General features: G+C 51.8%; 2 protein-coding genes and 1 long non-coding RNA gene across 12 annotated transcripts; 1 reads left to right on the forward strand and 2 right to left on the reverse strand.

Moving 5' to 3' along the window:
* Window positions 1-523: 523 nt before the first annotated feature.
* CAMTA2 (calmodulin binding transcription activator 2) lies at window positions 524-18,353 on the reverse strand. 9 transcript variants are annotated; one of them, XM_012779383.2, is made up of 23 exons: window positions 18,256-18,353; window positions 16,833-16,927; window positions 16,523-16,626; window positions 15,293-15,360; window positions 15,075-15,210; window positions 14,393-14,479; window positions 13,979-14,132; window positions 13,525-13,659; window positions 11,993-12,933; window positions 11,176-11,302; window positions 9,038-9,172; window positions 5,817-5,932; window positions 4,655-4,839; window positions 4,236-4,314; window positions 3,828-4,050; window positions 3,325-3,629; window positions 2,187-2,383; window positions 1,788-1,971; window positions 1,512-1,583; window positions 1,379-1,399; window positions 1,025-1,212; window positions 807-881; window positions 524-719 (listed from the first exon to the last, which is right to left on the reverse strand). In XM_012779383.2, the coding sequence occupies exons 2-23, from the start codon at window positions 16,861-16,863 to the stop codon at window positions 656-658; spliced, it is 3,627 nt and encodes a 1,208-aa protein (XP_012634837.1). In that variant the 5' UTR covers window positions 16,864-16,927; window positions 18,256-18,353; the 3' UTR covers window positions 524-655. The 9 variants fall into 9 exon arrangements, with proteins under 9 accessions (XP_012634837.1, XP_012634832.1, XP_075850318.1 ...); XM_012779378.3 differs by lacking the exon at window positions 18,256-18,353 and adding an exon at window positions 17,624-17,748 and having other exon boundaries at window positions 14,393-14,464; XM_075994203.1 differs by lacking the exon at window positions 18,256-18,353 and adding an exon at window positions 17,624-17,748 and having other exon boundaries at window positions 3,828-3,987.
* On the forward strand, window positions 17,685-19,687 carry LOC109729461 (uncharacterized). Its single transcript, XR_012913027.1, has 3 exons — window positions 17,685-17,772; window positions 19,108-19,467; window positions 19,561-19,687. It is a non-coding gene; the product is annotated as an uncharacterized LOC109729461 (long non-coding RNA).
* Window positions 18,818-27,080, reverse strand: INCA1 (inhibitor of CDK, cyclin A1 interacting protein 1). Of its 2 annotated transcripts, none has more exons than XM_012779390.3 (7): window positions 26,922-27,080; window positions 24,627-24,712; window positions 21,086-21,199; window positions 20,814-20,853; window positions 20,364-20,557; window positions 19,658-19,823; window positions 18,818-19,432 (listed from the first exon to the last, which is right to left on the reverse strand). In XM_012779390.3, the coding sequence occupies exons 2-7, from the start codon at window positions 24,686-24,688 to the stop codon at window positions 19,097-19,099; spliced, it is 912 nt and encodes a 303-aa protein (XP_012634844.3). In that variant the 5' UTR covers window positions 24,689-24,712; window positions 26,922-27,080; the 3' UTR covers window positions 18,818-19,096. The 2 variants fall into 2 exon arrangements, with proteins under 2 accessions (XP_012634844.3, XP_012634843.3); XM_012779389.3 differs by lacking the exon at window positions 26,922-27,080 and adding an exon at window positions 26,689-26,798.
* Window positions 27,081-27,102: the final 22 nt, after the last annotated feature.

The following is a 27,102-nucleotide window of genomic DNA, read 5'->3' on the forward strand; positions in this document are numbered from 1 at the left end:
AGGCCCCTGCCGCGCCAGGGAACCGCAAGCCCGGCCGTGCAGCCTTCCCCGCGGCGCCTTAAATAGATTCTTCACTATACTCTGTATGTTACAGTATGTACAAGCCCCCTCCCCTCGGGGGACAGGGGCGGGACTCCGCAACGCGTTCCTATGTACAGCCCCTCCCCTTTGGCCCCGGGTTGGCGGCCAGAGTCGGGGTGATAGGGGAAGACAGGGCCAGAAAGGGAGGTAACAGACGCAAACATGCGGAGTCGGGGTGGGGGCACAGTCAACCCTGAAACACGAGGGGCGCGCGCAGCGAAGGCAGAGGTGGGGACCAAGGCGGATACATTCAAGAGACGCGTCGAACAAATAAATAAGGCAAGTCAGGAAGGGGCCAATTGGGGTGCAGGCAGGAGGGAGCTGAGAAGGGGCAGGCAGGGCTCCGTAAATCATGGCTGAAGATGCAGGTGTGTGGGGCAAGGGTCTTCTGGAGCCAGCGACCAAAAGAGAGGGGGGTACGACCAGGAGGTGTGGGGAGGAGGATGGAGGCCTATGAGGGCTCCAACAAAGGTGAAAGGGAAAGCTGCCAACAGGGCTGCCCCTGCCCCAGAAAGCCTTCTCCCTGTTAAGACTGCAAGAAGCGCCCAGGGTGGTGAGAAAGGCGGTGGAGAGGTCAGGTGGCCAGTCCTGGCTGGGGAAGCCCTTCCAACTCCTGGTTCTGCTTCAATTCCCTCATCCTGTGGAGAGACAATGAAGGAGTCAGAGAAGACTGACGGATCAGGGGAGGTGGCAGGGCAAAACTAGAGGAGAGAAGGCATGAGTACCTGTGTCGGCAGCGCCGCAGGAATCTCATGATCTTCCGGGCTGCCTGGTCCTGCTTCTTCGTGAGAAAGGAGCCTCTGGTGGAAGAAAAAAAAGATGGACCTCACAGAACACTCAGGCACCCCATGCCCTCAGCCCCATAGGAACCCTAGGCAGGGAAGGGTAGGGGGCAAGGTGATGGGGCATGGACACAGTGGGTAGGCAGAGGGCTGGGGCGTACTTGCTGCGGGCAGGCAGGGTGCCTGAGGGCCGGTGTGGAGGCCCCGGCCTACGGCGGTAGGAGCGGTAGTGCTGCTGGATGAGCACAGCCGCTCGGCGGCTCTGCTGAAATCGTTTCTGCTCATAGTAGCTTCGGAACTTGCTCTGGATCAGGATGGCTGCCTGGGTCATCTTCTTATAGAGTGCAAACTGCAGGGGTGGGGAGAAGAGACAGGGGCTGAAATGGAGGGACAAAGGCCCAAACCCCTGAGGGTCACCCCCAAGTTAGGCTGATGCAAATCTCTTTCTCTAACCCACATACTCATGGAAAAGCTGAATCATCACAGACATCACACCCAGATCTCATGCCTAATACCTTAAGTGCAATCCAGGTCAGCTTGTGGAAAGAGAAGGGGAGTTAGGGCTCTGGCAACATTCTGGGTGCTCTAGGTTGGAATGGGTGTGTAGGGGTGTGGTTTGATGGGTATGCTTTTGAAGAAGGGTCTTACCTGCTTATATTTCCGGTAACAGCGCTGGATCACAGCTGCTGCTACCTCCTGCTGCTCCTTCAGCCGCCGGCCCTGAGGAGAGAGAAGGAAGTCTCAGTACCTCATGGCCCGCCTGGTGGACACTTGACCTGTCCCTTCAGCTTTTCTGGGGTTCCCAGACCCCTTACCCCACCTAAGACCTGTCTGGATAACTGCTCTTCCTCCAGCATTCCTGGGAGACCAGTCTTCCCTGACCCAAGATTGTGTAATTCATCCTGAGACCCCAAGACTCCTGACCTTATACTTCCGGAAGGCTGTTTGGATGACTCGGGCTGCCTCATACAGTTCTCGCTGCTCATGATCTGATAATGTCAACAGGGCAAAATCACTTTCCATCTTGCCACTGGTAGATGCAGAGAGAAACTCTGCCCAGGAAGGTGCTGGGGGGATGGCCAGGCGACCTCGCTCAAAAGGCAGTTCACTGTGGGAATAGGGAAAAGGGTTGTCACAGGGCATCTGATATTCCTCTTCTCCCACCTAGAAATTGCCATGAAGGAAGACCCCCAGCAACTGAGTCTGGAATGAGTGGTTTCAGAACTCATCAGCCAGAATAAAACTGGCTATGGGGAAGCCAGCTTCCTCTCTTCTTCCCATCATCCTGTGAAGAATCTGGAGGTTTTGTCCTGAACTGGTCACCTGGGAGGGGCTGAGCTGGGGAAATGGTCCACATTATCCAGGTAGCTGGCCAGCCAGGACATGGTCTCGCTAAGCCCCACGGCCCCTGTCCGCTCCCGCATTGAGGCTCCGGCCTCAGGCAGCCTCACGAAGTCCTCTCGTTTAATTCGCTCTGGTGTGGCCTCGATGATCTGTTTGGCCAGTGAGATCATGTCCACCTGGATGACAGGAGACGCTGAGTAAGCTCTTAGGGGCCCCAACTGCCAGATGCTAAGGATTCGGGAATTGCTCTCCCTGCTAACCCTGCCTTTCTCAGCGCTGTTCCAGACTCATTCATTTATAATTATTGAATTCCCATTTGGGTATAGCCTCGTGCTAACATGTGGAGAACATAAGAAGGACATACTCCAAATGAAGATTAAGAAGCTGAGTAAATGGAGGACTTGACATCTTTTCAGGCTGACCAGCCACTGTCCTACCTGGGCCTGGCATCCATGCCCACACCCACTTTGGCTAAGAACCACATGATCCCCCAATGAATGGCTCCTGCCTGGCCTTTGTTCTAGCCCTGAAGCCTGTAGCGCTTCCTGCTGGCCACACTCAACACAGCCTATCATGTGGGATTCTCTAGGTTTTTTATACTTCTAGTACTACCCACTTACTCCATTGGCCTCTCTAAAGCAGATATATCCCAGGGTTCTAGCAGAGAAGTATGAGGCCACACTTGAAGACTCATTCTCTCTCATTCTTTGATTCCATAAAAGCTTAGCTTTTACCATGTGCAGGCCTCCTCACGTCAGATCACTGCCACATACATCCATCTTGCCAACCTTGCTGCTCCACACACCTCCCAGCTGCCGTCCATCAGCCTGGTCTCCCAAGAACCTTTTCCTTTCATGGATCAACAGGAAACTCCTACAACCTACCTCTAACTGAAGATATTCCCAGAATTTTTAACCTTTGTTGCCTGACGACTTCTGAGTCACAAGGTCTGAAAGGAGCTAAGCAGAGGGTTACCTTGCCTGTCCTCAAATGAAGATAAATGGCCCCTTCTTCCCAATCTGAAGCCAGACTGCGCTTCATGGAATAGTCTGCCTCACCCTACTTCTGCATTCCACTCCACGTCTAGCCCTCATAATTCCATCAACATGAGCAGTACCGGGATCACATCCACAGCCTGTGGCCTGTCAGCATCCTCTGGAGCAGCCTCATCGTCTGGTGCAGGCGGGAGGGCAGGAGGGGAGGCTGGGGGCCCTTTGGAATTGGTGGCCTCATAGTCCATGAGGAGTAGGGGAGCCTCTGGGGCACCAGAGGAGAGCTGGCCTGGGACCATCTCCTCCATAGTAATCTCAGAGGCAGGCAGAGGAGCAGGGGGAGGACTGCCATCTGGGGCACTAGAATAGGCTGATGTGACGGAGAAAGTGCCATCCGACAGCTCCGAGGGCGAGGAGACGCTGCTCAGACCTGTGCAGTGAGGGAAGGGGGTGAAGGCAGCAGGAGCCATCAGCCATCCTTCAAGTCTCCTGCCTCCCCCATCCTTGTTTTCAGCCTTTCTGTCTGTTCTTGTTCCTGTTACCTCCCCACCCCTGCCTATTCCTCAGTTTGCCTCCTCTCTCACTTTCTTTCTCCACCCTTCTCAGCAAGACTGAGGGCAGCCCTCACCAGTGTCTGGGCTGGAGGAGGGTGGCAACAGGGCAAGTGGGGGCTCAACTGAAGCCTCCTGTCTCTGCAGTTCTTCAAGGCAGCGGGCAAGGCGCACATGACCCCGGGAATGAGCCACGGACAAGGGTAGACGGCCCAGAGAGTCAGGAATGCTCAGTGCCTGTCGGTTCCAACGGAAAAGGAGCACAGCAGCTTCTAAGTGTCCCAGGGCACAAGCCCACATCTGAGGAGAGGGGCGGGAAGGTGGGGATACAGATGAGGCCCAGAGCTCATCTGTACCCACATCTTCATACCCCAGCCACATCTTCATACCCCAGCCCACCCTCCTCCCTGCATCCCCCAAAGGATCTTCCCTTTGAAGCACCATTCCCGTTGCCCCAAATATATGCAGGAATCCAGCATGCTCACCAGAGGTGTACAAGAGAAGTGATCCACGTTGAGTGGGTCAACCTCTTGCTCTAAGTCCAAGCTTCCAGTCTCCACGCTCCTGGAGAGTTTGGGAGAGGGACAGGGGAGCCCAGTCAGGGAAAAAGCAGGTAAAGTAAGGATAAGAAGTAAAGGGACTGGGAAGTGAGCAGTCTAAAAGCACTAAGGCCAGTGATGAGGCAGTCAAACAGACTAATCAGCTGAAAGGAGTCAAGATATCAAAGTGTCATAAGTCAGGGGATATTAAAGTTCCCCAAAATGCAAGTCTTCCCATCCCTTCTCCCTTCCCACAATGATCTCAAGTTCTTTCTTGGCTCCCCCATGTCCTCTGGTTCCTCCTCAGTCCCATGGCACTTACGTCCCAGGGACTGCCCAGCCCCTTCCCTGCTGTCCCTGCTTACCGCCACTGGCTCAGGGTCTCGATAAGGCGGGCATAGCCCTGGGCAGCAGCCAGGTGCAGGAGGCTCATGCCTCGGAAGGGGCTTCTGTGGGCCAGACGTTCAGGTCCCCTCCAGGTGGAGCGCGGGATCATGCTCTCTACCAAGACCACCACCCGTGCCTCGAATCCAGGCCCCTGGCCTTCATCCTGCAGTACACACGCCCTTATGCAGAGACCTGAGCGTAGGTCCACATCTGTCCTCTCACTTCTAATTCTGCCCCCTCCTCACACTTCCTCCTCTTAAGTTCCCACCACCTAGACCTTTGATGGCCCGTCAGCTCTCCATGGGTTTTTTTTTTTTTTTTGAGACAGACTCTCACTTTGTTGCCCAGGCTAGAGTGAGTGCCGTGGCGTCAGCCTAGCTTACAGCAACCTCAAACTCCTGGGTTCAAGCAATCCTGCTGCCTCAGCCTCTGAGTAGCTGGGACTACAGGCATGCGCCACCATGACTGGCTAATTTTTTATATATATATATTAGTTGGCCAATTAATTTCTTTCTATTTATAGTAGAGACGGGGTCTCGCTCTTGCTCAGGCTGGTTTCGAACTCCTGACCTTGAGCAATCTGCCTGCCACGGCCTCCCAGAGTGCTAGGATTACAAGCGTGAGCCTGGCCAGCTCTCCATGTTTTGACTGAGTTCCTTTGTGCCCTTGGTGTCCCTTACTCCCACAGCCACTTCCTCCAGCCCATCTGGCAGCCAGACCTCACACATCCTTGCCCATGTTGTGCCTTCACATCAGCTCAGATTAGTGCCATATCCACACATAGCTTCTCCCCTCAGAAGCCAGAGTCTTCTCTGAGCTTCTCCCCAGCCCCCTTCCTTCAGAGACTCGGGGCCCACAAAACTCTGAGCCCCAGCTCTCCTGACCCCTCCTCCACCCTCTCCTTCACCTCTAGCCTTCTTCAGACCAGAAATAGTCTGAAGCCTGTCATGCCAAGAGGGTGCCCAGAATAGCCACTCTTGCCACAGGGTGGGGGTGGGCGAAGGGTGACGTCAGGGGGAGGGAGGGCTCACTGGGGAGGCTGGAGACAGGAGAGCAAGGAGAGTCATATACTAGAGCCATTTTCTTTAGGCAGACCCTCCTCCTACTCCCCACTGTAGACCACCTCCCTCATGGAAGTACCTGTATTGTAGGAGCACCAGGACCCTCTCGAGGTGCCCGCCCAGCTGCTGCAATTTCTGCCATCCGCTTCTCCATCTGTTCCAGTCGCTCCAGTATGGACATCCGGAACTGGTTGTCTGAGGGGGAGTGGGTATGGGAGGCTGAGTGGGCAGGGTCTAGGTGATACCCCGAACACCAAAATTATACCCATCCCAAGATCTGGGGGTGAAGACACAGAATCACATTCTTTTCTCTTCCCCCAAACAACAGCCCTTTAACCCACTCACCTTATAAATAAAGCCTACCAGGACTCAGTCCTTAAACTAGGGCTGTTAATACTACCCATAGACCTAGAACCGGGATCCAGAACCAAGACTGTTTCCTTCAAGACAAAGAGATGGTAGGAATTTCCAAACAGCCATCTAGCTCCCAGCTGCCCCAAATCACACCTGTACACTCTCCCCCCAGCCTTTTCCTAGGTGAAATATTCCATAGTTCTTACCCCAGACACTACTTTTGTCACCCATGCTGGGGCTGAAGGACTCCAGGGTCCCTCCTCTCTATTAAATCACTGCCCAAAAGAACTCAGGGACTGTGATTTGAAAAGCACCACCCCCTCCTCCCGGCCCCCAGCAGCTGTCCACAAAGAGGATGGTGGGGGAGGGAAGGTGACAGAGATAGATAGCCATGTCTTCCTCCTCCTCTGCCGCCTCCCACCCCATACACAAATACACACATGCACATGCACACACAAACACACACCCCAAGCTGTATCTGTCCCCTCCTGAGATCAAACAAGGACATGAAGAGGAGGCAGGAGGGGATCAGAGCCATGGGAAAATAGGCACAGGGAAACAGGGGGAAGGCTGGGAATGTTCTGAGATTCCAGGATAGAAGAGGATGAAGATATAAAGGTGACAGCAGGGGAGGGGTAGAGAATGATGAACGGAAACCCAGGTAAAAGAAAGTGAGGAGAGAGCAGAAAAGATAAACAAGGTAAAGGAGAGGAGAGTAAGGACAAAGGGGGGCTGGGGTGGGAGGGAGTACCAAACAAGTAACAAGAAAAGGAAGATAGGATGGGTGCGGTGGCTCATGCCTGTAATCCTAGCACTCTGGGAGGCCAAGATGGGAGGATTGCTTGAGCTCAGGAGTTCGATACCAGTCTGAGCAAGAGGGAGACCCCGTCTCTACTAAAAATAGAAAGAAATTAGCCAAACAACTAAAAATAGAAAAAATTAGCTGGGCATGGTGGCTCATGCCTATAGTCCCAACTACCTGGGAGAATGGATCACTTGAGCCCAGGAGTTTGAGGTTGCTGTGAGCTAGGCTGATGCCATGGCACTCTAGCCCAGGCAAAAAAGACTCTGTCTCAAAAACAAAAAAAAAAAAAGAAGGAAGAAAACAGAGACAAGACATTGGTTCAAGAATAAATGGAAAGGCTGGGCGCCATGGCTCACGCCTGTAATCCTAGCACTCTGGGAGGCCGAGGTGGGAGGATCACTCAAGATCAGGAGTTCGAAATCAGCCCAAGCAAGAGCAAGACCCCGTCTCTACTATAAACAGAAAGAAATTAATTGGCCAACTAAAATATATAGAAAAATTAGCCGGGCATGGTTGCGCATGCCTGTAGTCTCAGCTACTTGGGAGGCTGAGGCAGAAGGATTGCTTGAGCCCTGGAGTTTAAGGTTGCTGTGAGCTAGGCTGATGCCACGGCACTCTAGCCCAGGCAACAGGGAGAGACTCTGTCTCAAATAAATAAATAAATAAATGGAAAGAAGACAGATGGAAGAGACCCATAGGACTGATGGTAAAACAAATATTAGAAACAGAAAAAATAGGTGATGAATAGTCACAGAAAAGGATAAAAGCAGAACAGTTCTGAGACCTGGCCAGATCCCCAGGTAGGCAGACTCAAGTCAGAGTTAGCGACCTAACACACATGCTCGGGCTCTGATTGGGGCTGGCTCCAAAAGTGAGGCAAAACTAGGGACCAGATACCCCAAGAGAGAGAAGTAGGGATGGAGGGAGACAAACTCAACATGGACAACAGCAGAACTGAGAGAAACCAAGAGGCAACAATAGAGATACCAAGAAGAAGAGAGAGAAGAGCAAACTTCAAGAAAGCAGCAGGTGCAAACAGAAACAGTTCTCAAAGCCACGAGAGAGAAAACCAGTAATAGGAACAAAAACAATCCCAGATTTAAATAAATAAATATACCTACCCACATATTAGTGTCTGTTTGTATCAGAAAGTATACCACAACGTTAGCAGTAGATATCACTGAGTAGTAGTAATATAGGAAACTTGGATTTTATACTTTGTGCTACTTTCTGTAATTTCCAAATTTCTTATAATGAATACATACATACATATATATATACATATATATATATATATATATATATATTTTTTTTTTTAATTTTTAGACAGAGTCTTGCTTTGTCGCCCCAGCTAGAGTGCAGTGGTATGATCATGGCTCACTGCAACCTTGAACTCCTGGGCTAAGGCGATCCTCCTGCCTCAGTCTCCCAAGCAGCTGGGACAACAGGTGCACACCACCACGCCCAACTAATTTTTTCTATTTTTAGTAGAGATGGGGTCTCACTCTTGCTCAGGTTGGTCTCAAACTCCTGACCTCAAGCAATCATCCCACCCTGGCCTCCCAGAGTGCTAGGATTACAGGTGTGACCCATAGGCCTGGCCCTGAATATATATCTTTATAGCCAGAGAGGAAAAATAGAAATTTAGACACACATATAAGTAGATACATACTCATGCATAGCATCTATATATCACTATAGACCCTGTCCCTGCCCTAGCCTCTTGGCCTTGGCCTTCCTTATCTAGATCTTATCCTTTGGGATGGAAGGGACAGGGCAAGAACTGGGAAGATGACAGAGCCAAGAAGCTGGGTGTGGTGGTGCAGGCCTGTAATCCCAGCTGCTCAGGAGGCTGAGGCAAGAGGACTGCTTGAGCCCAGAAGTTCAAGACCAGAAACTAGCCTGGGCAACACAGTGAGACCCCATGTTAAAAAAAAAAAAAGATGGAACCAAGATTTATGGGGAAAAAGGGGTGAGAGAAGTTTGCTGCTGCATTCAGAAATGACCAATTAAACCAAATTGAAAAAAGAGCAGTAAATTGGGGGTAAGTGGTGGCTACCTGAATCCTGAGGGGTCTAGGACTATGTCATGCTCAGAGGTTATAGTGCCCAACACTTGGGGTCAGAGGGCTAGGTACTCACCGTCCAGTGACAACCAGTCAAGCTGAGTACTTGGCAGAGACAGGAATCGGCGGGCTCGATACTCAAAGAGCACAGAAGCAGAAAGGGGCCCCTCCCGCCCTGACACCTGCAAAGACACCAGCCCTACCTCATGGGCTGGGGAGGGCAGGATCAGTGAGGAGGGCTCTCTTTCCCTGGCTCCTTCTCTGGCCACCTATGTCAGAGCCATGGACAATCATTCCATTTCTATCTCCCTCACTCCTTTGCTATAGGCCAAGAGGCCCCTGCTTCAGTGGCCTTGGCACTAACGGGGAAGACAGTCCATTCATTCGAGAACTTAATACCTACTATATGCCAGAGACCCCTTGGATTACAGACTCTGTAGTTGAGGACATTTGTTATTCAGTAACAAGGTTTGGAAGCTGAGGGTTAAGAGACACTTGTACTTATGAACAATTTGATGGCGGATAAACCCCTTGATCTTCAGATCACAAGTCCAGAGTCATGACCTTGTTACTAAGGAGGGGAAGGGGGAGCTAGGTGCTCATGAACAGTGTCCAGTGAGAGTTGTGTCCCAGGGTCTGAATGTCTATGGCTCTGAGGATGGGACCACCAGGCCCTGATCCCAGATCAGGAGCTGAGATTTTTTTCCCAGTCCCTAGCTTTTCTGGTCTCATCCATTTTCCTTCCATATATGGGTGAACGGGACTGTTGAGATTGTGGGAGAACACTCTCATAGACAGCAAATCTGTCAACCTGCCACTCTAGTGGTCCTTGGGGTCCCACAGTCAGGCTGACTATGGAGTGCAGGGTAAGGGAAAGGTTGGAGGCAAAAGGGCAGAGATGAGCCTTAGCAATGAAGTCTAGACTATTTCTGCAATGACAGAAATGTTCTATATATCAATTATCCAATAGGGTAACACTAGCCACATGTGGCTATTGAGCACTTGAAATGTGGTCGATGTGACTGGGGAACTGAATTTTAAATATTATTTCATTTTTTTTTTTTGAGACAGAATCTCACTTTGTTGCCCAGGCTAGAGTGAGTGCCATGGTGTCAGCCTAGCTCACAGCAACCTCAAACTCCTGGGCTCAAGCCATCCTTCTGCCTCAGCCTCCCGAGTAGCTGGGACTACAGGAATGCATCACCATGCCCGGCTGATTTTTTCTATATATATTAGTTGGCAACTTAATTTCTTTCTTTTCTTTTCTTTTCTTTTCTTTTCTTTTCTTTTCTTTTCTTTTCTTTTCTCTTCTTTTCTTTTCTTCTTTTCCCTCCCTCCCTCCCTTCCTTTCCTCCCTCCCTCCCTCCCTCTCTCTCTCTTTCTCTCTTTCTTTCTTTTTTTTTTGAGACAGAGTCTCGCTTTGTTGCCCAGGCTAGAGTGAGTGCTCTGGCGTTAGCCTAGCTCACAGCACCTCAAACTCCTGGGCTCAAGCGATCCTCCTGCCTCAGCCTTCCGAGTAGCTGGGACTACAGGCATGCGCCACTACGCCCAGCTAATTTTTTATATATATATTAGTTGGCCAATTAACTTCTTTCAATTTATAGTAGAGACGGGGTCTCGCTCTTGCTCAGGCTGGTTTCGAACTCCTGACCTCGAGCAATCTGCCCACCACAGCCTCCCAGAGTGCTAGGATTACAGGCATGAGCCACAGCGCCCGGCCAATATTGTTTAATTTAATTAAATAGGCACACGTAGCTAATGGTTACCGTATTGAACAGTGCAGGTATAGAAGCCAATGTCCTTCAATCTCAGGACTGGTTAGAGGAGACTAACATCTCTTCTTTCTCATTCTCCCTGGATTGGAGTTGGAGATTCTGGCTCTAAGTCAGAGAGCCTAGATGGACATTAGAGATCCCTTTGGTCAATGCCTGACCTTATAGGAGGGGAGGCCAAGGACCCAAAAAGGATCAGACTTTTTCTGAGGTCACTGGTTGGCTAATGAGACTTCCTATACCAGAACTTAGGTTTTACAACACCCAAACCTAGGCTCTTCTGCCTGCTAGGGGAGCTTGGAGCTCAACGTCAGGACTGGATGAGGTCCTCGTGCTCTCAGAAAACCCATTTGCTCCCAGTGCTTCCTGGAAGCCTGAAGGTCCTGATCTGTCCTAACTGCCCATATGTCAGTCCCTTCCCCACCATTCCCAATCCCCATACCGGGACAATAGCAGCGTAAGACACCAGGCTGGACAAGTGAGGCTGGTACTGCGATGTGATCAAAAACACAGGAGTAATGCTCAGCGGCCTCTGTCCAAGGACCGGTGATGAGCACCTTGACCCCACCCTGCAGACAGAAGTCAGAGAGCATGTGATTGGAATTGGGTGTTCATTCACTCACTCATCCATTTATTCAGATCCTTAGAGAGTATCTACTATCTGGCAGGCACTGTGCTAGTGTCTGGGACCATAGGAATGGACAGGCCACAGTGGAGTAAGGACAGCTTATCTATCCCTCTGTCTCAACATTCCTGCCAAGTGGTTACCTCATCTCTACTTGAATCTGCCAGAAACGGGTAATTCAGGGCCTCCCCCAAGGCTATCATGTAGCTGTCATCAGGAGGAAGTTCTGTTCTTAGGCTAATTCACCCCCATGGTAGTTCTTCTTTTCCCTCTCAGAGGCAGAACTTCTCCAATGCTGAAGACAGTCTTTCAGCTACTTAAAGTCTGCAATCACATGTCCACTGTATTTTTTCTTCTCCCAGCTGAAAAGTCCCAATTCCCTCCCCCGGAGAACAGTCACCAAGGGAATGAGGTACCCAGGGGACTCTGGCAACCATGCTAACACATGGAAGGGAGAGGAAGAAAGGGTTAAGTCGGTGAGGACTATGGAAACAGGAAAGAAGCTGTATTCTACATAAAAATAGGGAGCCTAGAGGCCTTGAAAATTGAGGGAAATAGTTAAGAGTTAATATAATTCCTTTTGTGGAATCAGAAAACAAATGGGCAGAAGAGAGGAGGTAAGCCTGAGACTCACCTCTGGGTAGGACCACTCTGGGGAGAAGTCTGTGATGGTGCTCAGAGCAGGAGAGAGCTGGGGGGTTGGGGCAGGGATGCTTGGAGCTTCGTCACTGATGAGTTCTCCCATAAGGTCTGGGAATGATGAAAGACCGAAGGGCTCCAGTTCGCTGGCCCCACCAGGTCCTCCAAACAAGGCCTCCCCTCGTCCTACTCTGCCTGATGGCTCCAAGGGGGCAGGTGAGGGTGGGGGTGAGGGAGGTGGTGAAGGTACAGGTGGGGCAGCTCCCTGGCCCTTGAGCTCCTCCCCACTGTCATCATCTTGGATGAAGAAGCAGTTTCCTCTTCTCCCACCTGCTGCTGACTGTGGAGAGGGACCCCGAGCAGCTGCCTGGGGCTCTAGGGCAGCAGCAGGCTCTAGGGCAGGACAGGGGATATGGGCAGCCTCTGCCTCAGGGAAGTCTGGGCTTACTCCCTGCCCCCCTCCATATGTCTGGCCCCTCTGGGGGCTGTTGAGAAAACGATCAGGGTCAAAGGCAGGACTGGGAGGAGCTGGTGGGGCAGAGGGCTCAGAGCCTACGACCACAGCCAAGCTCATGGAAGGCCTAGGATCAGCCTGGGGAGCCAAATGTCTGGTGGGCGTCAAGCCCCCAGCACGCTGCTCCAGTCCCGTCAAGAGGAGGATAGCAGTGCCTCCTCTCGACGAACCCCCTCGAGAGGTGGGAGGGCTAGGTCTGATTTCTAGGGGTTCTGCAAAACCTGATGAGGAGGAGGAAGAGGAAGAAGAGGATGGGGAGGTATGTGCCTTGGGGAGCTCTGGGGGAAGTGGGGCTATCAGTGGAGGAGGCTCAGGGGGATGGGGGTGGGGGATAGAGGTCAGGGTTAAAGCTCGGGGCTCCACTTTGGGAGAGATGATGCGGTGTTTCGTGCTGCTGCATTTGTGGGTGAGGCTCCCAGAACCTGGAGTGGAGAGGAGTGGGGAAGAGAGAAGACATAAGACACATCCTTCTCCAGCCTTCCCTTCGTGGAAGCCTCTGTAAAATATTTCCCAGGACTTCCCTACAGACCAGGGGTGTAATACTGATTGTGGCCACCAGGAGGCATCAGAAACATCCATTCCCTCTCATTCCCCCTCTCCCGCACCTTTCCCCTAAAAATAAGCAGGACTGGAGGAACACTGCAGTAGGAAACTCAAGGCTTGGAGGGAGTAGCTGAAACAAAAGTAAAGGCATAGAAAAAGGACAGACTAACAGAACCATTGTGGCAATGCACAAACGAGGAATAAAACGAAGACTGGGTGTAATTTGTGGTGCACGAGGACAGGAATTGCTAAAGGTAGAAGGCAGAAAAGGGCACCAGTTGCCAGGACCATTGAGTAAAAGGAGCTAGGACCAGTGTGCACCCAGATGGGAAGCCCTCTGTTCATCTGGCCCATCCTTCTGAGACATGCAAATCAGCATGCAAATCCCATCAAGACAGATATCCCCCTGGCTTGAGTAAGAACAGTGTGGCTAGGTGGGAAGAAAGCCTTGGGGTCAGGGTATCACTCACCAAGGCCCCCACTGCAGAGACAGGCGTGGGTTCGGGGTGTAGGCTTGGTTGGGTGGGTGTCCAAGATCTGCTGCACCAGCTGTTCTACAGAGAACTCCTCTGTCCCGTTCCCACAGCTCCACTTGATGCCATGAACTAAAGAAGTTGGGGGAAATGCTGTGGGACCCCCACAAAACAGGCTCCAAAGTACCTTGATGGCTCTTCCAAGCACCTGACATGCTCCAAGACTTCTGGCCGGGTGAACAGAGGCCAGCAGCATCAAGACTGCTTGGACATGTAGCTTTAGTCCCTTCTTCATATTCCAACACCTAAGAACGCACCAAGAATCCTAGCACTCTCCCAGCTTGAAGGGAAATGGTCACCCCACAGGTTTTGGGTAAATTACCCTGGCCCCTTTGGCAGGCCCCCCTTTCCACTCTACCCTTGAAGCTCTATCCTCGTCCTGCTGCCTTACACATGGGCTTCAGCTGTCCCAACAGCTCCTCCCGGGACCACTTCAGCCACTCTCGACGGTCGCTGCTGATGGAACAAAAGATGGGGCTGCAGCCCTTTCCACAATCCTCCAGGGCTGGGACGTTCAGGTAGTGCACAAGGACGATGTCAGGGTTCTAAGAGCACAAGGGCACACACAGAGAGCCATGGGGTTCTGAGATCCAGAGGCTCAGCTTCCCAGTCCTCACTTTCTTCCTGGGCACCCCTCCCAACCTCATCCCCAATTTTTGGCTCTCTCCACACTCCACCCCCCACCCCTCTTTCCCAGGCTCCTTTCTCCATTCAGAACCTAATCATCTTTCTACTTCATCCTTTCAGACCCATGTCCCTCAAAGAGCCAGGAAGAGTCTGGCTCCCTGAGCTCTTCTGTCCTTACCTGGAGCAGCCAGTAGCAGCGCCGATGGAATGTGGGGACGATGGAAGAGTGAACGTAGCAGCCATAGAGACACTGCCAGGAGACAGGCTGGGGTGGGGGGAGGGCTAGTCTGCTCCCCAACTCTTCCTCTGTTCAGTCCCTTTGCAGGAATCCCAATCTTTCCACGAGTTTCTTTACAACCCTTCCCCCACCCCCACTTACTCCCCACCCGTTTCAAATCCCAGCAGCCCTGAGCCAGAGATGACGGTTAGAGAGAAGGGAACAGTGGGGCTGGGACTTTACAATGAGGGTCAGATTTGAGACATGGGACTATCTAGAAATCAGGGGGTAGAGCAAGAATATATCTGAGATGAGGAGCAATGATTTGAAGAAGAGAAACCTGTACTTAGAGCATCACTGCTTAGATTCCCTCAGGGAAGCACAAAAGCAGTAAGGGGACTGGGCATCAGTGTCCTAGCAGGGAGGCATGCCCTAAAGCCTGGAGAGTTGGGTCATGGGCGGAAATGGGAAGCAGACAGTGGCCTGAGTAATCACTTAGCTGACCCAAAGAGAGTGAGAAGGGAAAAGTGACTGGGAGGGGACTGAGACAGACAATGTCACCAAGCCCTAGAAGGGCTGGATTCCAGCTAAGGGTAGAGAAGGGCAGGTTAGGGCAGATGAGCTGAATGTCTGACTCTCTTACCTCCATGCCCTGGACCTTCAGCTTCATGTGGTCCTCTCGGGTGGTCTTCCCATCCTTCCGCTTTTTCCAGAGGTAACCATCCTTCCGGTATTTCACTTTCTTGCGGTTATAGAGGATGATGGAGCCATTCTGAGGCCTGGGAAGGGAAGGGTTGGCCTCAAGTTCTGTAAACAGAACCTGGGACCGCTACCACTCCCCACCTTCTTAAACTTTCTTACCTTGTCTTTGGGGCACAGGATAACCACTCATCATGCTTCTCAAAGGTGATCAAGTAGGATGCAATCTCCTGCAGGAGAAGAGGCACTCAGGTAGGTATCCCCTTCAGAGTCTCAGCCTAGCCTTTGGTCATCTTTTCAGTGTCTCACTCTTTGCTGAGTTGTGACAGCTAGTGGAGGATGCTTCTAGGTATCTGGACCGAGCTAGGCCCACTGCCCTCTTAAGAACCCTAGGTTCCATCTCTCCTTCCCTCCCTCCCACCTGAGGCCTTTATCTTGGGGCCAGGTCCATGTTCTTCATCACACATTCTTCACACTGTGTATTATCTTACTACCCTCAAATATCATTTTTATGTCCCTTTCTGACTCAAAAAAAATTTAATGGTTCGACACTGCCAGGATTCAGATTATTTAGCCTGATTCCAAGGTTCTCTTCAACAAGGGATCAAACCATTGTTCCCATTTTTTACTCATATTGCACCTGCCATTCTTGCCAGATGCGTCTATTGATTCATCCCCAAACATGCCTTGAGCAGTCAGCTCCTACATGTTAGTGCCCTACAAGCCTGAAGTTCCATGTATTCACCTCTCCCTGTTTGGAAATCCCAGCCATCCTCTAGACCAAATCCCTTTTCAGATGCTCTGTGAAGCCCTGCTGGCCATCCTAGTCCTTCCTATAGCACTTAAAATGACATACACACCCTCTTTACTGAAAGTTCTCTTCTAACATCAAATTAATAATTATTGACCATGAACTACATCTGAGGCACTAAGTGTGCAGAATATAGAGGGTGAGTAACACAAAGACTGTGCCCTCTAGAAGGAGCCAGTATCAGTGGTTGTTAAAAGCAGAAGCTCTGGACTGAGTTAGATAATAGTTTGCATGAGGTAAACTGGTTTCCTCATCAATAACATGGGGGTGGGGGTTAATAACAGGGCCTGTTCTATAGCATCCTTAGAAGATTAAATGAGATAAGGCAGGGCAAGTGCTTAGCACAGTGCCTAGTATGTAAGAAATTCTTTATGGGCAGTAGCTGTTGTTTTTACCAAAGCAGATATGCTAAGAAATGGGCTCTTGCAAGATCTGTATCTTTCTACCTCTGCTCTTATCTCCAAAGAGCCTAGAACAGTGCTCTGTGCTTACGAGTATCAACAGACACAGAAAGACCCCCACTCATCTTCCTCCAGCCCCCTAGGCCTTGCTGGGCCCAAATCCCCAGGTCCCTAGAAAACCTCATTGGTATTCCACCGTAGCCGCTCTGGAGGCAGCAGTGAGCAGCGAGGAAGACACTCCAGCAGCTTCTTGGGGAGAAAGATCTTCAGGTGGTGGCTGTTCTCTAGAAGGAATTAGAAGGGAGGGCTTAGTGTGCTACCCTGTCATCCCTGTGACAGCCTAGGGGGAAAGGGCTGAAGAAGATCCGGAGCATTGGGGATAGCTGAAGCTTTGACAAGGAGATAAGGGAATCCAAGAATTAGAGGGCCACCACGGTATGGGGAGAACAAAAGGCCATGCCCAAACTGGGAACCTGGTTTGTGAACTCACCGGCAACCTCGGTGGTGTCCTTGGTATTCATGGTGAGGGATCCAGGGGGCAGGGTCACCCCCGGCCTGAGGGGCCGGGGGGAGGGGGAGTCTGTGCTAGGAAGGAAGAGAACAAGGTTATGACAGAAGCCTCCACATTAATCCAGGATGAAGAGTATGAGGCTGGGGAGGGGGTACAAAACTGGGTTGTGGTATTAGGGAAAGATGAGAAATGAGAGGAAGGAGCTGGACTATGATGTGACAGTAGAACCAGGGAATGGAAGGGAGGGAACCCAGACACGATGCCAGGAACCAACGTGAGTGGAGAGACAGAACAGAGTGAACAGGAAGAAATGGGTTGGGTGGGGGAGGGGAAAAGGCTGGCAGGGCTGGGGCCTCGGAGGCCCTAAAGCTTGGGCTCTTGCTGCTGCTGGGGCTATGGCAGGGTCAGGTCCTGGAGGTTGGGATTCAGGGCATCCGGTCCTTGGAGGACGGTTTGGCAAGAGAGCCTGGATGCTGGGGGAAGGGCAGGAGATTCTAAGTCCGGGTGGAGAGCGAGGCCTTAGAAGACACACCCTGAGTTCCTTCCCTATTTGATTTTTCCAAGGAGAAGGGCATATCTGATAACTGATACTAACCTACTCTCTCTTCCAGGTTAGTTAGGGCCTGGCAGAATCTGGGTTAGACACCCAGGACCCAGGTTCCCACCCTCAGGACAACCCGTCCTCCACCCCAAGGCTGACAGCCCTCTCCACCTCCCTCAGCCCCCTGCCCGACCGCCTCTGCATCCGCTGGCCTTCAGGCCTTCCCTACCCCATCTACCGCGCTGGCTTCAGCCAGAGCCCCCGCCCTCCTGGGGGAACAGATGGGAGCTGGAGGTTCTCAGCGCGGGCTCCACCAGGTATCCGAGATGGAGAGGGGGAGGAGGCCCGTCGGCTGTGTGCAGTGAAGCTGGGGTTGGGGTAAGGACTCCGCCCCAGGGCGCAGGTGCGCAGTCCCGGCTAGGCAGCCTGCCAGGGTGCGGAGCGGGAGCGGGTCCTGGGCTGCAGGCCTGGGGGCGGCGCGGGACTCCGACGGCCCGCGCTCAGGGCGGCCCCCCACGGCGGGGTGGTGGTCCCCGGAGAACCTCCGAGGTGGGAAGTTCCTGCTCGCACAGAGGGGTGTTGTGGAGAAGCCCCGGAGCAGAGTGCGCGGGCGCGCTAGGGACAGTGCAGATGCCGAGTGCGGGGGTCCCCGGGACAGTCCCCGGCACGCGTTGTTCCGCCGTGGGGCCCTGAGCGGAGTGGCGCCCCCTGGCGCGGGGGAGGAGGACGGAAGCGGGAGAGGTGGGAGCGAACCGGGAGGAGGGACGATGGTCCCCGGCGCAGCGCTCCACGTCCGGACTTGGTGGAGCTGCGCCCCCTGGCGCGGGGGCGGAGAGGCGGGCGAGAGGCCCTGGCTCTTACCTCCCGGGGTCCCACGGGTGACGGCAGCAGCGGCCATTCTACCCCACACCGACCCCCCCTCCCCAGCGCCCGCTGACAGCGGCGTCCGACGTCACTGCGCACGGGGCGGGGCCTCCCAATTAAGGGGATGGGGTAGGGAAGGGAACCTGGGGTCAGCACACATGGGGTTCTGGGTGGGGAGCTGGGCAGAGGGACTCGGCTTCCAGGACTCTGAGCCAGGCCTAGGGACAGACTGCTGGGAAGGGGCAACAGCGCCGAGAGGCAGGATTCTAGGTCCTGGAGGCGGAAGCTTGGGTGACTGACGTGACTCCGAGTCAGGGAGAAGGGGGGGGCGGTGGCGGCGGTGGTCCAGCGCTGGAACCCGAGGGGCTGGGTGAGGAACAGGAATGCTAGAGTGGGGGGGGGGCAGGATTTCCCTCCCATCAGGCAAGCCTCCTTGAATTTGGGGACCCAGCCCGGCTTCATTGTAGCGTGCCCTCGAGCAGGTAAAAGGAGCCCTCCTTCCCCTCGTTCCTATTAGCCTCTCCATCCCTGCTTCACAGGGAGAAAGACAACTCCGGGCTCCACTTGCTTGCGTTTTAATAACGGAACAGAGAGAAGAACACAAGGCCAGGAGCGGGGCTTAGAGGAAAACAGGACTTGGCGAGCTCCTGTGAGAGGGATGGGTTGAAATAACAACCCAAAGGGGCTGCTAATGCCTAATTTGGAGGAAACAAAAGGCAGGTGGAGAGGCTGAGGAAGGGGAAATGCCTTCATGTCAGCCATGGGGACTATTCTAATGGTGGAGCTAGTTTTTCGTCCCTCAGGGACCACCAGCATCTTGGGCACAGATGGTCTCTCCTTACTCCTCAGACTCCAGCTCCATCTCCCAGGCATTGTAAAGGGAGTTCCTATTGGCTGTGGCAGTGCTGAAGGACCTATTGGCTGTGGCAGTGCTGAAGGACCCATTGGCTGTGGCAGTGCTGAAGGACCCATTGGCTGTGGCAGTGCTGAAGGACCTATTGGCTGTGGCAGTGCTGAAGGACCCATTGGCTGTGGCAGTGCTGAAGGACCCATTGGCTGTGGCAGTGCTGAAGGACCTATTGGCTGTGGCAGTGCTGAAGGAGGGCAGAGAACGCAGCCACCTGGAGGGGCAAGCCTCCTCCTGGGCCAGGGGACTCCAGGGAGACCAAAGCAGCTGTAAAGATAAAAGAAATTGAAAAAAATACAAAAGTAGGTCTTTCTCCAGATTTCCTACTTCCAAAGCCCAGGTACCCTCAAGTCTTTGGCTCTCACCTACTTTATTTTTGCTCCTCCCAAATCCAGCTATCCAACCTGGCTCTCAGCACCTGCTGTCTCTCCACGAAAGACCAGAGATCCACATCACCCTCCACTACGCCACCACATTCCTTTCCAGTCATACCTGGGCCCTGTCAGGAGTGAGCAAATGGCCCTCTTCCTGTAGATAGGATGCCCTTTCTTCTTCTTGATCAGGGTGTTCAGTGGTGTTGGGGAATCCACAGCCCTCTTCAGCAAGCACCAGGGGCTCACGTGCAGCCCTAGAGCCGCCCCACTGGGCCTTCTTCAGTCTGTGGAGACAGGCTTAGGAGAGAGGTGCTGGAAGCCATGCTTCCTATCTCTCCATTCTTCACTTTTCAGTTCTGAAATACTTCCCACTGTGACCCAAGGGTGTAGTCATTTGACCTCCAATCCTCCATTCCCAATTTTCTGCTCTGCTCACACTGAAGCATTTTTAGTCCAGGGACTCAGAGGTGACCCCCTAACTCCCCACTGTCCTCCAGTGTTCTATGGTGTGCTTTCCTGTCTTCAGTGACTCACTTTCCACTCCTTTCAGCTCATGTGGCTAACCCTCTATCCTTCAATTTCCTCCTCCTTTCCACATTATAGAAATTCTGGGCCCCCCCTCTCTTGGGGCCCCAGAACCTCATCCACAAAAAAGTTTAAAAAAACAAAAATAGAAATTCTGTTTCAATAACACCAAGCCCACCATTCCTTCCCAGACAACCTCCAGTTCTCTCAAAGCTCTCAACCCCTGCCTTACTTAGTTCAAACCATCCTGCCCCCAAACCCTGCTTGGCTCCCAGAACCCAGATGTCTTGTTTCCTTACTCATTGATTGTTCTCTGGCGCCTCTTTAGGTCCTCCAGGTGATAAGAGACAGCTCTTACCCGGGCAGGGATGCCCCCAGGTCCCTGCTTCGTTCCCTCCATATGTGGCCTCCTTCTCTTTCTTCTGCAAAGCATCTCAGGGGGTGGGAGCCCCTCAGGAGGGTACAGGCCAGGTAGGGAGAAACCAGTGGCTCTCTGTGCCAGAGAATGGGGAAAAAGAGCTAGAGGAAAGAACTGGGTCTCTCAGAGGAACTTGGACTGATCTAGGGAGTCAGGGGTCTTCAGAAACGCAGCTGTAATCTTGCAAATATGATGATTGATTCATGGAAAGGAGGGTCTGGTCAGTGTACTGGTTGGGGAATACCAGAGGGAAGAGATAATAAGGAGAGCTGGGGACAGGATGATGGTGCAATTTTAACAGAAGTATGGAAGGGCAGAGGGATTGTCATACCAGCATGGGTGGAATGTACTTTTCCTCCCTCCAGGTAGGGCTGTGAAACACACACAAAAAAAGGCTAAGTGCAGAAACGACACCCCCATCCATATTTCTTTTCTAATGACCTCTCCCAACCTTCTATCTGGCATCAGGAGCTACAATATCCAGCCAGTGGGAAATTATCCCTAGACTAGGGCTTATTGCTATAAGGATTTATGGTAGTTAAAAATTGCACAGCCTCACCTTCCCACTTCCAGTTAGTTTCCATTTTCTCCTTTTCTACTCACCTGGGCCTTTGACTAAGGTTCTCCCAGAAGACATCTCCATAACGCTGGGTCATTGGTCTCAGGCTCTGGGAAGACATGGTTGGGGGTGGAGATCGGCTGACCACCCTGGAACACCTGAGGCGAGGACAAGGTAGGCTCAGGCCTGGCTCTTACCTTGTGGCATTTACTCACCCCAAGGATTCAGGTGCCCATCTTTCTGTGGGACCATACAACTGCCCACATTCCCTCAGGCCATATCCTCTCATAACCAGTTTAGCTGAGGAAAGTGATGATGCCTTTGATTTGAAAGGACATTGAGGGTGGAGATTGGCTATTGTTTGAGCCTCAGATCTCACTGAATCTCAGGTTTCTACACCTCATAGCCAGAGAACATAATGTTTAGCAAGCAGAGCTGTTAAAGAGGAAAGCCCTGGATACTTATGTGATATGACAGGTAGGGTTCCTTTAGGTCACTGCAAGGATCCTGGAGAAAGAACCTCTGTTTTGGGGGATGGTCATGCTGGAAACTCAGACTTGTGGGGGGAGGAGGGGAAAGGGTATTTATTGAAACCTTAAAATTTGTACCCTCATAATATGCCAAAATAAAAAAAAAAAAGAACCTCTGTTTACCTCTACTTTGTCTCCGCTATCTCAGGACTCATATCTTTGTATTAAGAGATAGGGAGGAGTGTGCAGAGCTGTTCGAGACCAATGCCCCTCACTTCCAAAGCCCACAGATTAAATGATGACGGCACTCCTGATCTCTAAGAAGTGGAGGATCGTAGGGCTTAGGCCTGGGACCCTTTATCTTTTCCATCTCTCCTTAGGTGATCTCATCCAGACCCATGACTTTAAATACTGCCAATGTGCCAACAACTCCCAAATCTATATTTTCCAGCCCTGGTTCCTCCCTGGGCTCCACTCAACATCTCCTCAGCCTTCCCCCTCCCTCTCACCCCAAATGCCCAGTTGCTAGGTCCAAAAACGTGGTATTCATCACTATCACCTCCCATGTCCAATCCATCAACAAGTACTGTCACTTCTACCTTTAAAAAACTGCATACCCTAATTTGACCACTCCTCACCATTTCCACCCCCACCACATTCCTGATCATCTTCCCATTCCTGGATTATTGCAATGGTCTCCTCCTCCTCTCCCTGTATCCATTATCATCCTCCAACAATCTGTTCTGCACAGAGCAGTAAGAGTACTCTATTAGGCCGGGCGCGGTGGCTCACGCCTGTAATCCTAGCTCTCTGGGAGGCCGAGGTGGGCGGATTGCTTGAGGTCAGGAGTTCGAAACCAGCCTGAGCAAGAGCGAGACCCCATCTCTACTATAAATAGAAAGAAATTAATTGGCCAACTAATATATATACAAAAAAATTAGCCGGGCATGGTGGCGAATGCCTGTAGTCCCAGCTACTTGGGAGGCTGAGGCAGGAGGATTGCTTGAGCCAGGAGTTTGAGGTTGCTGTGAGCTAGGCTGATGCCACGGCACTCACTCTAGCCTGGGCAACAAAGCGAGACTCTGTCTCAAAAAAAAAAAAAAAAAAAGAGTACCCTATTAAAACATGATCTTGACCCAGCACGGTAGCTCATGCCTGTAATCCTAGCACTCTGGGAGGCTGAGGCGGGCGGATTGCTGGAGGTCAGGAGTTCAAAACCAGCCTAGGCAAGAGTGAGACCCCGTCTCTACTAAAAACAGAAAGAAATCAATTGGCCAACTAAAAATATATAGAAAAAATTAGCCGGGCAGGATGGTGCATGCCTGTAGTCCCAGCTACTTGGGAGGCTGAGGCAGAAGGATTGCTTAAATCCAGGAGTTTGAGGTTGCTGTGAGCTACTAGGCAACAGAGTGAGCTCACGCCTGTAATCCTAGCACTCTGGGAGGCCAGGGCGGGTGGATTGCTCGAGGTCAGGAGTTCAAAACCAGCCTGAGTGAGACCCCGTCTCTACTATAAATAGAAAGAAATTAATTGGCCAACTAATATATATAGAAAAAATTAGCTGGGCATGGTGGTGCATGCCTGTAGTCCCAGCTACTTGGGAGGCTGAGGCAGAAGGATCGCTTGAGCCCAGGAGTTTGAGGTTGCTGTGAGCTAGGATGACGCCATGGCACTCACTCTAGCCTGGGCAACAAAGTGAGACTCTGTCTCAAAAAAAAAAAAAAAAAAAAGTAGCCAGGCATTGTGGCTTGCCCCTGTAGTCCTAGCTATTCAGGAGGCTGAGACAGAAGGATTGCTTGAGTTTGAGATTGCTGTGTGCCGTGAGGTAAGCTGACACCACGGCACTCTAGCCTGGGTGACAGAATGAGACTCTGTCACAAAAAAACAATAAAAAAAGATCATGTGAAATGATACAAGCTTTGAGATATACTTCAAAATAATTTGGGAAGTAGGAGGCTAGATGGGATGGGTATAGAAATGAAAAGATTATCCATATGATGATAATTATTGAAGATGACTAAAAATGGTACATTGGGTTCATGATAAATTGAAGAAAAAGAAAGGCTGCTCATGTCACTCACTGCTTAAAACCTTTCACTGATTTCTTACTGCCTTTATTTTTTTTTTTTTTTTTTTTTTTTTTTTGTTGAGACAGAGTCTCGCTTTCTTGCCTAGGCTAGAGTGAGTGCCGTGGCGTCAGCCTAGCTTACAGCAACCTCAAACTCCTGGGCTCGAGTGATCCTTCTGCCTCAGCCTCCCGGGTAGCTGGGACTACAGGCATGCGCCATCATGCCCGGCTAATTTTTTATATATATATCAGTTGGCCAATTAATTTCTTTCTATTTATAGTAGAGACGGGGTCTTGCTCTTGCTCAGGCTGGTTTTGAACTCCTGACCTTGAGCAATCCGCCCGCCTCGGCCTCCCAAGAGCTAGGATTACAGGCGTGAGCCACAGCGCCCGGCCTCTTACTGCCTTTAGAATAAAATCCAAACTCTTCTTGATGTCCTGTAAGGTCCTGTGTGATCTGACCTCTGCCTAACTCTCTGGCTTTACTCTCTATTCTTCCCTTGATCACCTAGTTTCAGTTACACTGGCCTGCTTCCTGTTCCTAGAACATACGAAGCTTATTTCTTTCTTGGGTTTTTTTTTTTTACCTTCTTCTCCTCCCACCCCATCATTTTTATGTAGAATAGCTCCTTCTCAGTTTTCAGATCCCAATTCAAATTCACCTCCCCTGAATAGTCTTCCACAATCACTCTATCTAACCTTGTGTTCCTCAAGACATTTAATTTTCCATTATTTTATACTCTTATTTTTTAATAGTACTCATCACTAGCTGAAATTATCTGTATCTATATATTATGCTCCCCTTCCCACCAGGATGTAAGCCCTATGAAAGCAGGACCCCTATCCCACTAATGGCTTAATCACTCCTGCCTAATACAGTGCCTGGAACATTGCAGTGTTCAAAAACTATTTGTTGAATAAATTAATGAATCATCAATCCCTTGAGCTTCCTATTCCTTATTTCCTAATCCCTTTTGGGAAGGACCCAGGTATGCAATCTTCCCTCTGTTCCATCCTTTTCCTCCTCACCCAGTGGGGAGAACTCACTTGGCAAAGGGTATGAGGTTGTCTTCATCTTCCTGTACCTGCATGACTGGACTGGGCTGCATAGCTGTACTGTCTCCTCTTTGGTGCTGGCAGAATAAAAGAAAATGAATCATTCACTCAAGTAATGGATGTAAGAATGAAACCAGTAGCAGATCTAGAGACTAGAAAGATAATGTGTGGATCCTGAAAAAGGAAAGAGACCTTTCCTTTTATGTCTAGTGCTAGACTATTAATTGAACATATAGGTTGAAGATGGTGAGCACAGGAAAGGTAGATGTGGTAAAAGGTAAACAGGAAAGAAAATTTTTGAAGCTAAATGTATAGAGTAAGTGAAATTTACAGATGGCAGTTAAATAATTTAACTGGCAATATGGGATGATGAAATGGAAAAGGGTGACAGGTGGAGACTGGATGAGGCATTTGGGGGTAGTTGGTGGTTGGGGGAAGTTAAAGAAATGGCAGAATTGAGGGCTGGTAAATGAAGCAGGTATGAGTGGTTAGTGAAAGTTAAGTGCCAAAAGAGTGGTTAGTCAATTGGTGACAAGGAAGGAAGGTGCAGTTGGGAATGTCGAAGGTGCTGGCCACGGTGGCTTGTGCATGTAGTCCCAGCTAGTTGGGAGGCTGAGGCAGGAGGATCAGTTGAGCCCAAGGGTTTGAGGTTGCTGTGAGCTATGATGGGGCCACTGCATTCCAGCTTGGGTGACAGAGACAAGACCCCATCTCTAAAAAGAGAAAATATTAAAAAATGAAAAAGAAGGCAAGGCGAGGTGGCTCATGCCTGTAATCCTAGCACTCTGGGAGGCTGAGGTGGGCGGATTGCTCGAGGTCAGGAGTTCGAAACCAGCCTGAGCAAGAGCGAGACCCCGTCTCTAGTATAAATAGAAAGAAATTAATTGGCCAACTAATATATATATATATAGAAAAAATTAGCTGGGCATGGTGGCGCATGTCTGTAATCCCAGCTACTTGGGAGGCTGAGGCAGGAGGATTGCTTTAGCCCAAGAGTTTGAGGTTGCTGTGAGCGAGGCTGACGCCACAGCACTCACTCTAGCCTGAGCAACAAAGTGAGACTCTGTCTCAAAAAAAAAAAAAAAAAAGAAAGAAAAAGAAAAAATAACAATAACAACAAAAACAAAAGGGGAGCAGGAGGTCAGCTGCACAGAGCTAGGAATTAGGGACAGCCAAGGATGAACTGACAGCCAGCTGGGCTGGATAGAAAGGCAATTAAGAATACTAGATAAGTTAGGAGAGTGCATGTAGGTTGCATAAAGGTTAAAGAAAGCAAATTGGAAACTGTTAGAGGTGAATTAGTATTTATCCAAGGGAAGCTAAGAATGGGCTGAGAAAGCAGTTACATGAGGTGAAAAATGGAGAGAAGAGTAATTAGGCCTGAGGTGGCAGGTGGGGAGGACTGGGTTGAAAGGGTGGGCCAGAAGGGGGTTAGCAGAGCTCAAGGGGCAGTTGGACACTGAGGGGCATTGAGACCTCAGATAGTTTGGGCCTAAGTGGGTGACCTAGATCTAAGGGGCAGGATGGAGCTTAAGGAAGCCAGACAGGCTCCTCCACAGCTGACCCGCGGGAAGCCAAGGCCTTGGAGAGCAGCCCACTTTGGAGAGGGTAGATGAGGACCTGGGGGGTCAGGCTGGGGCTGCCGCCTGGAGCCTGGTGGTGTAGCCCTGCCGGAGGGAAGTCCAGGCCTGAGGGCGCGGCTGCCTGAGGGGCTAAGGAGACCCTTGGCAGGTGGACCGGGGCACGGCCAGACCCTCGGGGTACCCAAGCCCGAGGGCATAATTGGGGGCCCGAGAGTCCCTCTGGCTGTGGGCCAAGACAGGGGAGGGTCTGGGGCCGAAGGGGCCGGGCTAGGTCGGGAGGGTTGGCCTGGGCCTGAGGAGGGAATTCCCGCCTGAGGAGGGCTAGCGGGCCGAGAGGGCACCGGCGCCTGAGGAGGCTGTTTGGGCCTGAGGCAGCGGCCGGGGCCGCCGGGACAGCCGAACTTGAGGGCCAGGCAGAGACAGAGCGCCTGAGTGGCTGCACCACCGTCGACCGAACTTGGCCCCTGCACCTGAGGCAGCTGCGCGGCGAATTCTAGAACTATGGGCCTGGCGGGGAGCGGGAGAGACGCCGCGATTGGAGCCGCGGGAGTAGCCGGCCGGCGCCGCGCGCCTGGGGGCGGGGCCTGAGTGGAGCCGCCTCCTGGGCGGGGCCAGACGGGCGGCTCCGCCCCCTGCGCGCGCCTCCGATGGCGGCGACGTGCGCGAGTCCGGGGCCTGGGTCCACTGCAGGGTGTGCCCCCACCTTCCCCAGCTCCTCAGGCTCTTGTAACGCTGTCGCATCGCGGCGTTCTGCTCCGCTTCTGTGTCCTCAACTAGTTCCCGCGTCCCCGCTCGGTGGGGCCGGCAGTCCGGAAGCATTGCCCCTTTAACAAGAGTAGCCTGGGTCGGTCCGGCCCTTCTCCGGACGGCGCGCGCCCGCCCGT

This window comes from Microcebus murinus, chromosome 18 (genome assembly GCF_040939455.1).
Source record: "Microcebus murinus isolate Inina chromosome 18, M.murinus_Inina_mat1.0, whole genome shotgun sequence".
Taxonomy (NCBI): Eukaryota; Metazoa; Chordata; class Mammalia; order Primates; family Cheirogaleidae; genus Microcebus; species Microcebus murinus.

Bases quoted from the DNA above. Each gene is read 5' to 3' on its own strand.
- CAMTA2 (XM_012779377.3), bottom strand. The intron at 3,630-3,827 runs GTGAGGGCTGCC...CTCACTGCACAG, and splicing joins CTCCTCCAGCCCAGACACTG to GTCTGAGCAGCGTCTCCTCG. The intron at 1,584-1,787 runs GTCAGGAGTCTT...CTCTCTCCTCAG, and splicing joins CAGCCTTCCGGAAGTATAAG to GGCCGGCGGCTGAAGGAGCA.
- INCA1 (XM_012779390.3), bottom strand. From the start codon at position 24,688: ATGCAGCCCAGTCCAGTCATGCAGGTACAGGAAGATGAAGACAACCTC. The intron at 20,854-21,085 runs GTGAGTAGAAAA...TGTGTTTCACAG, and splicing joins AACCTTAGTCAAAGGCCCAG to CCCTACCTGGAGGGAGGAAA. The intron at 19,824-20,363 runs GTAAGGAAACAA...CTGTCTCCACAG, and splicing joins CGCCAGAGAACAATCAATGA to ACTGAAGAAGGCCCAGTGGG.